Here is a 15,534-nt window from a genome sequence, read left to right on the forward strand (position 1 = left end):
CTCTCTCTGGAGATGGGCCTCCATAACCTTAACTAATACTTTTCGTGCTTTACAGCCATGTAAAGTCAAGTAACAGTGGATGTACACTATGTTGCAGTGCTCAATATACTTGCAATCTTTTCACCCTGTGACACAGTTACCAGTAAGTATTTATGTTGTATATATGGGAAGAGCTGGTGCAGCTCTACAATAACTTTTAATTTTCTTCTGCTATAGAAACCAGAATGGCAACAGAGAAATGATCTTTAAAAAAAAAAAAAAAAAATTCTATGAAATGTTTTAAAAATCTTTCTAATTTTCCCTTAATTTTAATAGCTGTACAAAATTCCTTGAAAGGCAGTGTGACATTATCTTTGTATAGCAAGTGCTCTCATTTAGGTATCCCAGTTTTCAAAGTTCATCAAAAAAAATAAGGTCACTATGCCTGAAGAAATTATCATCTCTGAACAAAATAAACAGAGGAAAACAATCATTAAAAAAAAATAGCCCAGCTGGCTCAAAATGAACCTATGCAGAACTAAAACTGGAGAGGTCCAAAAGCAGAAAAGATTATCTATAGGTGTTCTTATTGATAGTCACTGCTTGCATTCCCTGGAAAGCTTTTTGCTTTCATAAATTATCTTGACATAAAGCTTTCTTGTTCTTTTTCTCTGAGTATAGTCCTTATTCACCTTCACTGTGCTGTAAAGCTGGTTCCTCTCCTCTGAAATAGGGTTTTATATAATGAGTCACCTAGATTATATGATTTACCATATCTTTTAATGAAAGCAACAATAGTATAAAGACTTACAGATAGTGGAGAATATGGCAACCCATACTCTCAGGAACACTTACACATACCATATTTATACTTCTACTTTTTCTTTGGTTTCCATTCAATTTCTATTCTCCATGCAGGACTGTAATCATGATATTCAAATGCCTAAGGGGTCAAGATCTAAATACACCTCTGATTATGTCTTTTTTATGTGATCTGCTAAGACAGCTGTATTCCTTGGGAGCAATACATCTCCTGCAACCCAGATGAAATATATTAGTGACGGGGGAAAAAAGAATGGTTTTTTTTTTTTTCAATTCAAGATGCTTCAGTGTAGCTGGATTTCCCTTGTCCTTATTTGGAAAATCATGTGCCACTATCTTTCTTGCTAAACCTTTGCTTTCTAATCCAAGATTTTGGAGGAAACAAAATAAAAAACAAGCATATAATAGAGTAAAAATCCTGTCATCAGTATGTTTATCCTAAGGTGTTTTTATTAACAGTGGGTGAAAAAGAGTAGAAACCCAGGACTGACCATAAGTCATAAGTCTAGTTGCCAGCAGCCATTAAACACTATGGTGATAGTGTTCACTATCGTGAATAACATATCTGTATTTATAAATGCCTAATGTATATTACTTACATATGTCATATATTTGCATGAATTTGTAGAGTACCTTGTTCCATATTCATCTTTGAGATCCTCAGTTTTACCATGTTGTAATTCACTGCAGTGTAGGAGTCACAGCAACATAAAATTTAGGTGGCTTAGCAGTGAATCAGTCACAATGCTGTTGACAGCCTACAATATTTTGCTATTCTGACAGTTTCAAAGCAGTATCCACTCAATAGGAAGCATTATAAGGTGGTTCTGAGAAGAATATACTGGGTAAACTTGTATTCTGAATGGACAAAATGCAGTATACAGACATATCATTATGCTTTTAGACTTAAATTAAATGCTATTCATATATGTTTCAGGTTTTTGTGGTTTGGGTTTTTTAATTTTGATGTTCATATAGATTTAAAATTTCTGCTTTTTGTCTCATTGCTCTTTCAATATTTCAACAGCATAAAAATAATTTACTGTGAATAGTATTTAAACTGCATAACTTTTAAATAAATACAATATTGCATTTATTCCAATCTTATTTTTTATGAAAACAAAATATAGTAAGCTTGTGATTTGCAGATATGTTTTTGCACATATTCATTTGAAGGTTTATAATCGATTGCCTACAAAGACAAAATTGAATAGAAATTATATTTACTACTGTACCATAAAATCCAGAAATCATATGTAATACAAACTGATAGCTGGGATTTTTTTCAGTTTTACTATGCATTGAAATTCAATAATGTATCTTTGTTGCTTGCAAAAGGTAGTATTTTGGTATACTAGTAGCCTACTATTAGTTGTACCAGAGGAAGTGCATGATTTTAAATGTATAACATTTACTTCAGACTAATATTTTTCATAGAATTTTTTGCAGCTTTTTGTTTTACCTTTCATAGCATGGTCCAAATTCAGAATTAGGTGGGGTAGATTTCCTTAGCATTCAGGAAAAGCTACATATATTGGAGAAGTCAATAAAAAGCAAACAATGTTACTGAGCTAATGGAGCAGTGTCATTTTACTGTCATTTGCAGGATGGCTACATAGTAAATTTAGTAAGAGAAAAAAGACCAGCTACTTCAAATATGAGTCAGGTAGAGAATGAATTACTGTTCAGTTTAGATGAAGCAAGAGCCAAAGGACTGACAATCTGGTCAAACATGGGCATACTTAGAAAGACTTTCTTTCAAAAACAACATGCAAAGCAGTTAAGACTTCATTATATTGATGGACATGTGGGGAAGTTTTTTGGTTTCCATATACTTTATAATTTCTTTTCTGAAAGTATGTAGAGAGCACACCATTTAAATTTCATCGCTGTAAAAGCAAATTGTTCCTTTACTTAGATGACATAAGTAACCTGTGTGACCTCAGCTCTCTGGCTTTTATGGAACAATAATCATTCTCTGACAGAACCAGTTTGCAGGGTTTTCTTATGTCCACCACAAAGAAAAATTGTATGTCATCTCGGTTTTATTATATCCATCAGCTGACTGCCCATTTGTTGTGGGGTGTCTGCTGTGGCATAGGGCCGTGACTCTATTCGGCTGTAATAGATTGCCTGTAGTGCATTCAGTGACTCTGGTACCTGTTGCTGGTTCTTTTTCCAGGTCAACTGGCTGCAGGTACATGTGAGATTGTTACTTTGGACAGAGATAGCAGTCAGCCCCGAAGGACTATAGCCCGACAAACAGCTCGCTGTGCATGTAAAAAAGGACAGATTGCCGGTACAACAAGAGCAAGGCCAGCCTGTGTTGATGGTAAGAAGCAAAGATCTATTCAATCGGTTTCTGCCAATGCAAGAGTGGTGTATACTGGTAGTGTCTCATAAAAAAATAAAAGCTCTATAGAAGAAATTTTCATGTGTCCCAAGTAGCAACGGCAATACCATTGAAATTCCCCAAAAGGGTATTACTGACTAATAGTACAGATATTTCAGTTACAATTTTTTAATTTGAATTTTCACTTTTGCTTTAGCTTGATATGCAGTTGAATGTTAAGAGCATGGTGCTCTGTTGTATTTTGCATGTGATGATAGGATCAGCAGTGAAATGGCATTCTTTTTCCCCCTACTTTTTTATGCTTTATAACATTAAAAAAACACTGCAGAAGAGCCTCAAGGTTTAACCCTGGGAAGCTTATGTGACTGCTCCTGTGTGATGGTGATGTTGAAAACACCGATACTGTAGTTGGAATATAATATCTGAATATACCTCACATGTCCAGCATTCCTGCTCTCCTTAAAATGTTGATTCTGTATGATTCACTGCAGATGCAGTGATAGCATGCAGCTGGAAAACTGCTGACATATATGGAGGTATGAAAATACTTCACTTTGAAATGATTTTTTGAGACAAATGAATTTCTGTGTTACAGCTAAATAAGACATTAACAGTGGGACAGTCTTCAAGACAGGTCTGCCAGTGCAAGGCTATTAGCAAGCATTCATATTAAAAATAAAATTAGAGACACATTGAAAATAGTTGCTACAAAATTGTATGTTTTGATGTAGGCTCAGTTAACAAATGTAAAAAGAAGATGTTTATGTATAGAACTATAATAAATTCACAGATTGGCTTTGAATACTGGCTGGTTTGAGTCCTCAGATAAAAATATTGCTAAGAACACCCTAAAGTTGTCTCAGAATTTGGTCTTACCAGTGATTATCAAAGACTACAGCTCAAAGGAGATTTCAGAGCCTACCCACAAAACTAAATATAGAACATCATGCACATTCTATTTTTGCATTTTCCTTTCACTGTTTTTGGTACGCTGTAAGACAGTTTCTTAGTTGTCTCTTTCATAATGTGATACTATATCCAGTAATTCTCTTCTTTCCTGTTTTATTGTAAGATCATAAGACTTAATTGCTTAAGAAGGGAATGATTTTATTGTGTCATTTATAGTTGTAACTTTAGCAAAAATACTTGTTAGCAATTAAAAATTTCAACATATGTTTCCCATTTTAAACCAACAAAGTTCTAAGGGAAAATACGAATTTTGCATCACCTGATGGGAACTAAACACCATTTTTCCTCAGTCAGTTATGGCCTATGGTGAGATTCATTTGCTGTAAGTTGGGTATCCGAAGTTAGTGGTCTAACCCAGTAACTCTGGTTTTCCTTTATACCCAATGGAGAGCAAAAGGCACCTTCTCAGTGTAATTTATCTCATCCTAAGTGCCTAAGATAAATCAGATGTAGAACTCTCTGGTAGTCACTGTTTCTCTGCCTTGCCTTAAGACACCTGTAGGGATGAGACTTGTAGCTAGAATGTATGTGTCAGTAAGAAGACATGACTATATGTGAATCCTCCAATTGCTGCATTAGCTTAGTTTCCAATATGGAAGGTTTGAGGTAATTTGATATTGGAAAATATTATGTATGTATTTATTTATTTATTTTATTGGGAACTCAAAAAGAAAGTCTATTTCAAGTTCTGCTTTTGCTTTCTATGTGCTTGATCATCATTTTATGAAAATAGAGAACTGGATGACAGGATCTATGGTTAGATATTGTGTAATCAGGGAAGGTTCTTTATGTAATACTCCACATTTGAAAAATAAGTGGGAAGTTCATCAGCTGAAAAACAGAGCTTCCCATTAACTTATGTGTCCAAGTATTATAATTCATTTTTTAAAGCTTTTCTACATAGTTCTAATAACATCTAATAACACAGTTCTTTAGTATATTTGTGAAATACTAAATATTTAGCATTTTCTTATAGTTAGAATGTTGAGCCCTTCGCTAAGAATGAGAACTGCAAGATGTGTAGAACATGCTACTTTGCTTTCCTGGACACTGTTAGGGATGTTTTCTAATCAAAGCTCAAAAAGGTTAATGATACCTAGAACTGTATATCAAGTTCCCAAATGAAAAACAAGGCACAAGCCAAATCTTTGATCTGTAGGTTTTATTCATGAATGAAGCTAAAAAAAATAGTTTTACATACCATAAACACAATTATATAGGAAAAATAAACAAGCACTTTATCTTGTCTCTAATCTTCTGCTTGCAAATAAAGTTAGCAGATAAATTGGACTAAACAAGTATCCATCTGCGGATCTACCAGGTTCATAGTTTAAAGAATAAGCACTGAATTTTTCTGTACTGTTTATATTCATTTCTAGAATAAAGTGTTTCAAACACAGCTACTAAATGCTTTCTTCTGGACAGAACATGAACTCTACATAAAATTATGTCTGAGAAAAACTAGTTTTGTCTCTGATAATAAGTCAAATACTGCTGGTTTAGGTATGCAACAACCAAACATAATTGTTTTGGTTTGGGGTTTTTTTTACAATAAAGAATCCCATTTTCTGAACAAACAAATACTTCTCTGAGCTTTCTTAAATAGGACATACAGTGTACTTTTGCAAATTTTCTTTATTTACATTATAGCTGATGTTAAGAATGTAATTGCTATTTGAGATTTCATTTCTGCTATCAGAAAGAAAAAAATCTCATTGGGCAGTGGGATTTTTTCATGCCAGTCTTCTTCCAAAGATTTGGTTCTTTTAGTTTTATTCTTTATATAGTCTTGATTTTAATGAGATTATTTCTGAAATAAAGGTAGCAGAATTAGCCCTTAGACCTTTAATAATTAATGCAAAGTCATTTGAGAAGGAAGCAGGCATAGTAAGTGTGACCTGCTAACCTACTAACAAGAAAACATTAGCTGACAATTGTGTTACAGCTTCTGGCATGAGAGTGTTTTGAAGATTCAGTACCAAAGCTGGTAATTTTTACAACCTTAAAATGCATCATGTACCTGGCTACCATTTGTTCATTGTTTAATGGAGAGAAGTGCCTTAGAATATATTCAGTTATGCCGTCTGTTTCCTGGAGCTCTGAAATGCAAGTGTCAATTATTGCAGCAAAAAGAGTAAGTAATTTAAGGGCTCTTAAACCTCACAAGCATTGTCTGAAATTGCACTTGTCAACATAGCTCTTAGAGTAAGCCCTGAGTTGATTACCAAAATCCACTCCGCTTTCCACTGCTACATCAGCTAATGTCTTTTCCTAAGATATGAAAGACAGTACATGTCAGATAGATAAAACTGGAATTCTTAAAAATGAAAATGCAGTGTTTAGGGCTTGGTCTGAGCAGAGCATGAAGAACAGAGAATTTCTTGAAATGTTTCCCTGTGATGGAGAATGCTGATTTACTCTTTATTTTTCTCTAGCAGTCTTTAAGTATGGCAGATTGCTAATGTAATCTGAAAAAATGGCATCAATATTCACCCTGATTTCAAGCTTGATTTAGTGCTGATTGCTTCATTCCTAGACCCACAGAGTCATAATATGTTTTTGGTATCTTTGGTTGTGATATGATTTTTTATTCATGAATGGAGGTTTTGTGATACTATGACAGTAGTTTGCCTGCACTTTTAGCTATATTATTATTTACAACTAGCATTCCCTGGTCTCTTTTTTGAGATCAAATTCCATAACAATGACCTCAGTTGCATTACTTAGATAAGAGATTATATTTCAACATAGCAACTGGTTTATCACCAGAGTAATTTCCCTGTGTGTCAGTCAAGCTTCATCAGTTTTTTAAGCTGGAGCCTGTGAGAGATTGGAAGATAGCAATTATTTTCTATATTTGTCCAGTACCTTTGCTATTTTAAACTTGTTTTAAAGCAAGTGACAAAAAGTCTTTGATAACAGTGTGTGTACATGTGCACCCATGGGTTGCATTATTTCACAAGAATTGTATCTATCTGAAAATAAAATTTGTTATGCCAAAGCGTTTCATAGAATACAAGTATATTAACCTGAGAAGAGTGTGATGAACATTTAAATGTTCAATAGATTCCAGTAATTCTGTCCAATATATATTTATAGCTCAAAAATAAAGAGCAATTTTCTCCAGAAAATAGAAACAGTTGATGAGAGGAAAAGTGGTATGAGAGAAGTGGTTTAATTGCTTGAGAAAATTAGGATGGCAATCTTTAATTTGCTTACCTGAACTGTGTGATTACAAGATTCTCATGCTCTGGATTTGAGTTGTGGTTACTTTTATGTCCACAAAATGCTATGAGAAATCCCAGGACATTGACCCTGATATCCAGTATTCGTAATAGCTGAAGCTCGAGTAACTGAATTCAAAGTGTTCAGACAATTTATGTTGTAAATCAAAGTATTCTTTCTTTTTTTTTACTTTTTAAAGTTTTAATAAATTTTTAATTCTTTTGCAAGCATTGTAACAATATTATTTTCTATAGAAGCCTAGTTGATATAATTTGCTCATACATTATGATGAACATGCTTTTCAGCTGGCATTGATTGATTTTGTTTAACACAAAATCAGGATCCACAAGGAAGGCACTTTAGTTTCAATCAATAATTCCCTGTTCATCTCATTATCTCTAGGAGTCTATGGGGAGGTGTAGAGGTCAGAACTGATCATTAATAGAATCCTAGGTCATGCACTTGAAACAAAACTGCCTAATACCTGGAGAGCTTCATCATTCTAAAGTACCTTATCCATACTTGGGGGTGAGGAGGGGGGAAAGAAAAAAAGAAAAGAAAAAAAAATAAAAGAAAGAAAAAAAGAGGACTATAATGGTTTTCAGAAATGGGAATTTTAGGTTTTACATTTATTTTATTAATGTGCTATTTATATTATTTTATCCTGGTTTTATTCTAATTTTTACAAATGTTTCCTCCCTGTAAATGTTATACATTTCACTTTGTTGCATTTAAGTTATGTCAATTTAAAACAAGTAAAACCAAAACACAAAGCAGGATGGATATGAAATTAAAAGGAGACTGAATAATACTATGTAGACATTTTGCTGGACCAGAAGCGGTGTACTGTATAGTGTGGAAGATTGAAGTCTAGGAGGAGAGTGGGACTATTTGGCCATAAAAGTGATTAGAGAGCTGGAACACCTCTTCTGTGAAGAAAGACTGGGAGAGTTGGGGTTGTTCATCCTGGAGAAGGCTCCTGCAAGACCTTATTACAGCCTTTCAATATATAAAGGGGGCTTATAAGAAAGAGAGAAAAAATTTTACCAAGGCCTGTAGTGACAGGAGAATGGGCAATGTTTTTAAACTAAAAGGGGGCAGATTTAGATTGGACATAAGGAAGAAATCTTTTATGATGAGGGTGCTGAGACAAGTGTGGTGGAACAGGTTGTTCCATGAGCAATGGAGAAGTTGTGGATGCTCCATCCCTGGAAGCGTTCAAGCTGGACAGGGCTCTGAGCCACCTGATCTAGTGAAAGATGTCCCTGCCCATGGCAGGGGGGTTGGACTAGATGATCTCTAAAGGTCCTTTCCAATCGAAACCATCCTATGATTTTATGATTCTATTTGACCCTGGGCAAATGGTATTAATTACATTATGGTGGTAGCAAAACAGTTAGCTATTCTGCTAGGTAGTTATGAAGTTAAACAGGTTAGAACATGTATCTAGTTTGCCTTCCTATTCTTCTTGAGAGATTGGAAAGAGTGACAATTACTTTGAACTGGAGCATATTTTGCCTCTAATGAACATTTTGGAAAAATTATCCTAATAAAATTCTGCTGGTTCCCTGGGGTCTGAAAGACAATATAATCCATTTTCTGCTTTTCCTTTCTCTATTTGCATAGAGAGCCTGGGTATCAAAACCCACTGTCAATACTAACATTTCAGTTGCTGAATCACAGAAAAGCTTAGAGCTTTCTTACATTTTTGAAGATTCAAGTACACTAAACAGTTAAACTCATTGAGTGGCCAGTGTGTACAGAAGACCTTCTGTCTAGGAGATGTCTAGCACTCCTGAAAATTAAATCCCTAATTTGTAAGTAGTTAATATTACTACTGAGTGAGAGGCCACATGGAATAGTAAAGAAATGTATATGTGATGGTTTAATATTTGCCTAGGAATATTCTGACTGTGGTCATGAGTTTAATTTCCAAAGAATAAAGCAGTTTTGTTTATAATCAGGGCTCTTAAACAATCCTAGACCTTGTTAACCAGTGGTCATATTTAATGCTGCATATGTTGCTGGTAGGATGTAGTAATGCACTGCAATATTGGAATAGCTTTCAAGGAGCAGAATAAATAATATTTTGGTTGTTGCCTATATATCCTTACTTTAAGTTTTAGTATACCCTCTGGAGCCTTCACAGTCTTTTAGTGGTTTTTTTGTTATGATGTATCTGAGGTGTTCTAAACACTGTATATGTTCATTTATGAAATAACCATTGGGTAGTCAACTTATGCTGTACCTTAGAATATTAATAATTTCTATTTACTCTTACCTAGAAATAATTTTAAAAGAAAAAAATGTACCCTTAACTATATTTCTTTGCATAGGCAGTGGGGGAAGGATAGCAACTATGCTTCTGCTAGCACCATATGCATAAAACTTAATTTTCAACATGACTTGAAGAAATAGTAATTCCTTTCTCCCTTTCCTCACCCCAACTCCCATATATGCAGTCACAATTGCATCTGTACTTACAGATGCACCAAAGCATGTACAACACTTTATTTTCATTTAGCTGTCTCTAGACAACTCCATCAGAACTGTAGATTTTCCCAGTTACTGACAATGGAAGTGAAATTGTTTCTGTGACTCATGAGCTTCCCCTTTCAATGCATGGTACTGGGACGTTATGACAATTTCCACCTTGTGTGTCAGTTTTCATTTAGAAATGCACAGGAAGTTGAGTTTCACACCAGTTGCTTTGCTTCCTGCTCCAAGCTGTTAAGGACAACATCTGACATTCCAAATCAAGCTGAGTAATAGTTCTTACCTAAATAATATCACAAACTTGGTAAAATCTTATAAACACACTCACATAAAATACGTTTGTTCTCTTTGGTCATGAATGTCAAGTGTCAGTTGGAGATTGAAGTGTTGCTGGGGAGGAAGTGCCACTGTTCAACCCCAAGACAGAAAGTGAGCAAACAAACATATCAGTAGCTGCAGCATCAATGGCAACACTGATGTGTCTCTAAGAAATACAGGGAGATAAATTGGGTTTCCCCTTCTGGCTGGGAATCCCCAACAGGAATAACCAAAAACATGACAAAAAAGCAACCAACCAATGAAAAAGAAACAAACCCTGCTTAGGAAGGTAACAAGCAGATCAATAACTACCCTAAAGGAATATTTTCATCAAGACCAATAGTTAAGGGCTTTACTATGTTAGGAGATGTTTGGTACCTAAACTCAAATGATTGCGGCCCCACCTCGAGTACTGTGTGCAGTTTTGGGCGCCTCAATGTAAGAAGGACATCAAACTATCAGAGTGTGTCCAGAGGAGGGCGACCGAGAGGGTGAAAGGTCTCGAGGGCAAGACTTGCTAGGAGCAGCTGAGGTCACTTGGCTTGTTCAGCTTAGAGAAGGCTGAGGGGTCACCTCATGGCAGTCTACAACCTCCTCACGGGGGGCAGCGGAGGGGGAGGTGCTGATCTCCTCTCTGGTGACCAGTGATAGGACATGAGGAAATGGAATGAAGCTGCATCAGAGAAGTTCAGGTTGGACATTAGAAAAGGGAGGGTGGTCAGTCACTGGAACAGGTTCCCATTGGTCGTGCCACCAAGCCTGTCAGAGTTTAAGGAGAGTCTGGACAATACTCTTAGTTATGTGGTTTACTTTTAGGTAGTCCTGAGAGGAGCAGGGAGTTGGACTTCATCATCCTTATGGGTCCCTTCCAACTTGAGATATTCTATGATTCTATGATTCTATGACTAGATGTGGGATATAGATGTAGACCAGGATTTTGCATAAGTGAGGTAGCAGAGAGTGAGTACTGATCACAGCTTGAAAGTCAGGCCCAGTATGGGTTTATGGCGTCTCAGGCCAAGTACCTTTTTTTTTTATTTTTTTGGTAGAGATCAACTGCTTCCTAATGGCAAGTAGATCTATAAATCTCCTTCCATAGTCTAAGCATGTTTATGGAGTAACAAATCAGGGATGTAGAGGAATTAAGTTTAAATAATTATGTAACTTATTGGCAGATTATTTTCCGCAAGATTCTGAAGGATTATACACCACAGATTGAGAGGAAACACTTTGGACATAAAAGGGAAATAGATCTGGGATGAGTGTGAATAAAATGTAATTGAAGTTAAAATACTTTTCTAAGCCTTGTACCTGTAACAAAGTGACCAAACTGGAATTACTTTTCACTCATAAGCATCCTCCTTTGTGGTTAAACCTGGCATCAATACACCATTTCAGTTTAAGAGATGGCTGTCTTTCTAAATGATAGGGCAGGGAAATATTTAGGAAAGCAGAATTTAATTATGTGATTTGGAAGGTGGCCAGGAACCAGGGGTTAACACTGGTACTGTTGCAAAGAGTGCTGAGAGAACTTTAATTGCCTGTAATGCTTCGTGCCTTGCTTTCACATTTCATCTGAAAGACACCACCTTCAGCCTCCCGGTGTTTCATTGGACGCATTAGTTCATCAATGCTAACAGCTTTGTTTCCTTTAGTTCCTTGACGCTCCTAAGCAGTCACCCATGCAGTCTAATCCTCTTTCATCTACGTGCTCTGATGGTCATTTCAGCAGAGAAAAATGGTTGGAGTTTATGTGACATTAGATTGTGGAACATTTTTCTGAGGGAGTGGCTAGAAGTCTAATTACTACAGACATTTTAAATTGAACTGAACAAAATACTAGGGAACATATTATGCATTAGCATAAGTATGCACTGCATCACTGGATAGAGTTTTCTGTGCTTAATATCTTGCGGCAGAGCACTACCAACAGCCACAGCAGTCTGATTGCAGTCTGATTCATTAGCTAACTTCAGGCAATAGGTCAATGTGACGTTCCTTAATTCAGGAGTTTGGTCGCTGTAAGCTCCGTCTGCAGACAGTGATAGGAGATGGGCATGTCAGAGGTCACACAGTGTCAATAATGGAATCGCCTTCTGAAAGCTTCGCTCTTTTTCTCTCATGGAATTAAAGAGAACATAGGATGACTAGCAGTGTAGGTTTTCTGCTTGAATGTAATGTGTGTAAACACTTCATGCCATCAGCTGCTCAGATTGCCTTCTGGAAAAGCCACTGTCTTCACTGATTAGAGGCAGTTTAAGGAAAAAATGTAACATGTTTATATTACCCCCCTGCTTGTCATCCTATGTTCCAGTTATCCCCAGAAGAGGGGGGGAAAGAGAAACATTCAAAGCTGTTCCTATGTGAAGGTGGGCTTCTGTCAGGACAACATGTTTGTCTCCAGTGAGTGCGAGAGAATATAGAGAGATAAGCCTTTGTAAATGCCCCTACCATCAATGGGTGAGATAAAACTATAGCTAAATGACTCTTCTGGAACTGTGTGAAAGCAGGATGGTCAAGGAGTACTTTCCCCCTGACCGCCCACCCTAAATAATCATTAAGCACAGAGAACTATGAACAGAGAAACAATATGTTTCATAGAAGTGAATCAAGAGTGACTATAATATGGTTAGAAATACCATTTTAAAGCTATATACCACTTTATTTTTAACTTACCTTAGATTTAATATCTGTGATGATAGATGATGTGTCAGAAGAGTCATAAACAATGTTAAAGTTGATAGCTAGTGACAACATTAACAGCACTACTACATCCAGCACCTGGAACAGAGTAGTTAATGGCATGCATTTTTGTGTGCCTCTTTCAGAATACTCTGCACAGGGCTGATTCAGAGAAAATACCCTCTTTGAATATAGAACCTTAGAAAGCTACCTATTTAAGGGGATGCAGAGGAGTTGAGTTTCCCTTGCTGTTAAGGGTTGAGGTCATACTGCAGGAGGAAAAAAAGTTTGTGGCATTAAAGCTGGTGTTTTCATATCATAAATAAACTTTAGGTTTGACTGTACTCTTTATTTGCATAACTTGGTTTGCTTATGTCTTACTGTTGTATTATTTCTGCGATATCATAGACATACAAGGTGCTTCATAAGCAAGTTTCATACAGTCCTAGACTGAAAGCACTTGCAGTCTAATGACAGACTGAGTCCTCGTTTGTACAGCTATACAAGGAAATAAGGATATGTAGATGCTTCCTTTTGTTAATTATCCAGATTGCGGGGAGCAGGATAAGGAGGAAAACCCTCCAAACTTCTTTGTACTCTTAGATGAGGTGGAAGTGGGAAAGTGAAATTTCCATCCACTTGTTCCAGAGTCTTTCTTTCAGAGTTTCAGTCTTTCGTCTAGCATCCTTCCTAGGAGGGCATACACAGAGGACCTCTACCCTTGTCCATCCCTTTTGAGAGTGCAAGGTTAATCCTCAACTGAATGTGAAGGAAGAGGACATACAACTAGTCAAGGTGGGACCCCAAGGATTAGGTAGGAGAGAAATAAAAAGGGATGAAGGAAAGAATTGCCTCTCCTTAAAGGGGAGGAGTGAGAGGATATAAGAACCAGGCTGTAATCAGCAAAAAAAAAAGGTCATATTGTGAAAGCAGACATGAATTTGACTTGATGCGAAACCGTGATTTACTGTGAAACAGACTCTCCTTTGGAGGGAGAGTGGCACATACAAGAAGGGAGCAGAATACACGAAATAAAGAGATGCAATACAAAACTCAGGTAAGCCTGAAGGTGGTAAGAATTTTCTTGTCCTTTCCATATTTTCTAAAGCTACAAAAAGTACCTTCTGTTTATTGTTAATTCTGTGAGCTCCCATGGTAAATTCATCTTACGTAAAGAAATAAATTAAGCTGGCAGTTACCAACCTCCCTGAGTCAGGCACACCTTCCAGCCAATTAATTCCAACTTCCTTCCCCAAACCTCTTCCATCTGCAGCAATCAATAAAGAATTTTTTTAACACTGATGGTTAAGCAGAATTGGACAATGCCTTTGATGGGCTACATGTTAACTAGGAGGCATCCAGTCTTCTCCCCTATACTCCATATTATACTCCAAAGGTATTCGTTATTTCCCTGTATCATATGTTACACACTGACTTTCCAACCTTTGTGCCAAGTGCCTTTACTGCACATCATAGTCCTCTTTGTTCAGTACCTTTATGCTACAGCAGTGGTGTTCCTCTGCCTCTCTGACACTGCACTAAGCAGCTATTGCATACATCACCAGGGCACTCAGCACAGACCCATGTCCAGACTCTCTCCATTGCCCTGCACAATGTAAAACTCCTCCAACCCACACACAGCGTTCCCACATAGCTCCCCACTAATGTTCGCTGATTCAGTGACTTGTGGAGGGGAAGATGTGGACCACAGAATGAACAGAAGGGAAGCAGTCAAAGAGCTGTGGGGCAGTATTGCTGAACTAGTGCATTCTCAAAATGAAAAGGTGGGGTTTCAGGGAAGACACTGCTAGTATGGAGCACAGCGGAGGCAAGAAGAGACATAGCGACCCACAGCTACTTGATATAGAGTGTTTGGAAAGAGCTGGAAGAGGGAAGAGCAAAAAACAAAGAGGTTGGAGAGAATGGGCCAGAGCAGTATGGAATGATGTCAGCCTGAAGGCTAGAAGTTCCTCACCTCAACAAAGAGAACGTGTAGCAGTCTAGACTGAGAATCACAATGGAGAAAAAAATTCTTATCTGGGGTAAAAAAAATTAAATTTTTTAGAGTGTTTCCGATAAAGAATAGAACTGATTTGGAGTTTGAATTTTCAAAAAAAAAGAAGGAAAAGTCCATGAATTTTTTTTTCTTCAGTTGTAATAGGATGTTTTGATGCACCAACTAGTACTGGCATTACAATAACAAAAGCCAATGGAAAAAAATCACCTGTTTTCTATTCAATTATAATTTTTAATGTTTTCCTTTATTACTGTTTTCCTGTTTAGATTTTACACATCTCCTTTAACAGTCCTACAGAGCGGGAAGACTCAGTCCTCCTGACCTTGAGAATAATCAGCTTTTTTTTTATACATTTTTGAAGCTTACTATCGGGGGTATATGTAATACAAATTAAGATTTTAAGAACAGGCTCTCTTTGGTAACATAGATGTCTTCTGCATAGAGCAGCAAGCATATTTTAAACTTCAGGCTTCAGCTTTGCATGCATTACTGAATTTTTAATTTTGCTAAGCATGAAACACTGAGTGTTTGCTAAGAATATTGACCAATTCTGATGAGCTTTTTTAAAGTATGTAGTTACCCTAGGCTCAGTATTTACATTCTTTCTTTAACAGCCTTAGGTCAAAATACTTCAATTTTGACATAAGTTTTGGAAGTCTAATCATTATATACA

At 36.6% G+C, this 15,534-nt stretch overlaps 1 protein-coding gene across 7 annotated transcripts in view; it reads left to right on the forward strand.

The window, feature by feature from the left end:
- Window positions 1-15,534, forward strand: part of TAFA5 (TAFA chemokine like family member 5) — a 436,466-nt gene that overhangs the window by 234,614 nt on the left and 186,318 nt on the right. For all 7 annotated transcript variants that reach the window (XR_003923573.2, XR_003923574.2, XR_003923575.2 and 4 more), the window contains one exon: window positions 2,984-3,133. Coding sequence is in view for 1 of the 7 variants with exons in the window: in XM_030015550.2 (XP_029871410.1) it covers window positions 2,984-3,133 (150 nt within the window). In the remaining 6 variants the exon portion in view is untranslated. The remainder of the gene's footprint in view (window positions 1-2,983; window positions 3,134-15,534) is intronic.

The sequence above is a fragment of the Aquila chrysaetos genome, chromosome 5 (assembly GCF_900496995.4).
Source record: "Aquila chrysaetos chrysaetos chromosome 5, bAquChr1.4, whole genome shotgun sequence".
NCBI classification, from domain to species: Eukaryota; Metazoa; Chordata; class Aves; order Accipitriformes; family Accipitridae; genus Aquila; species Aquila chrysaetos.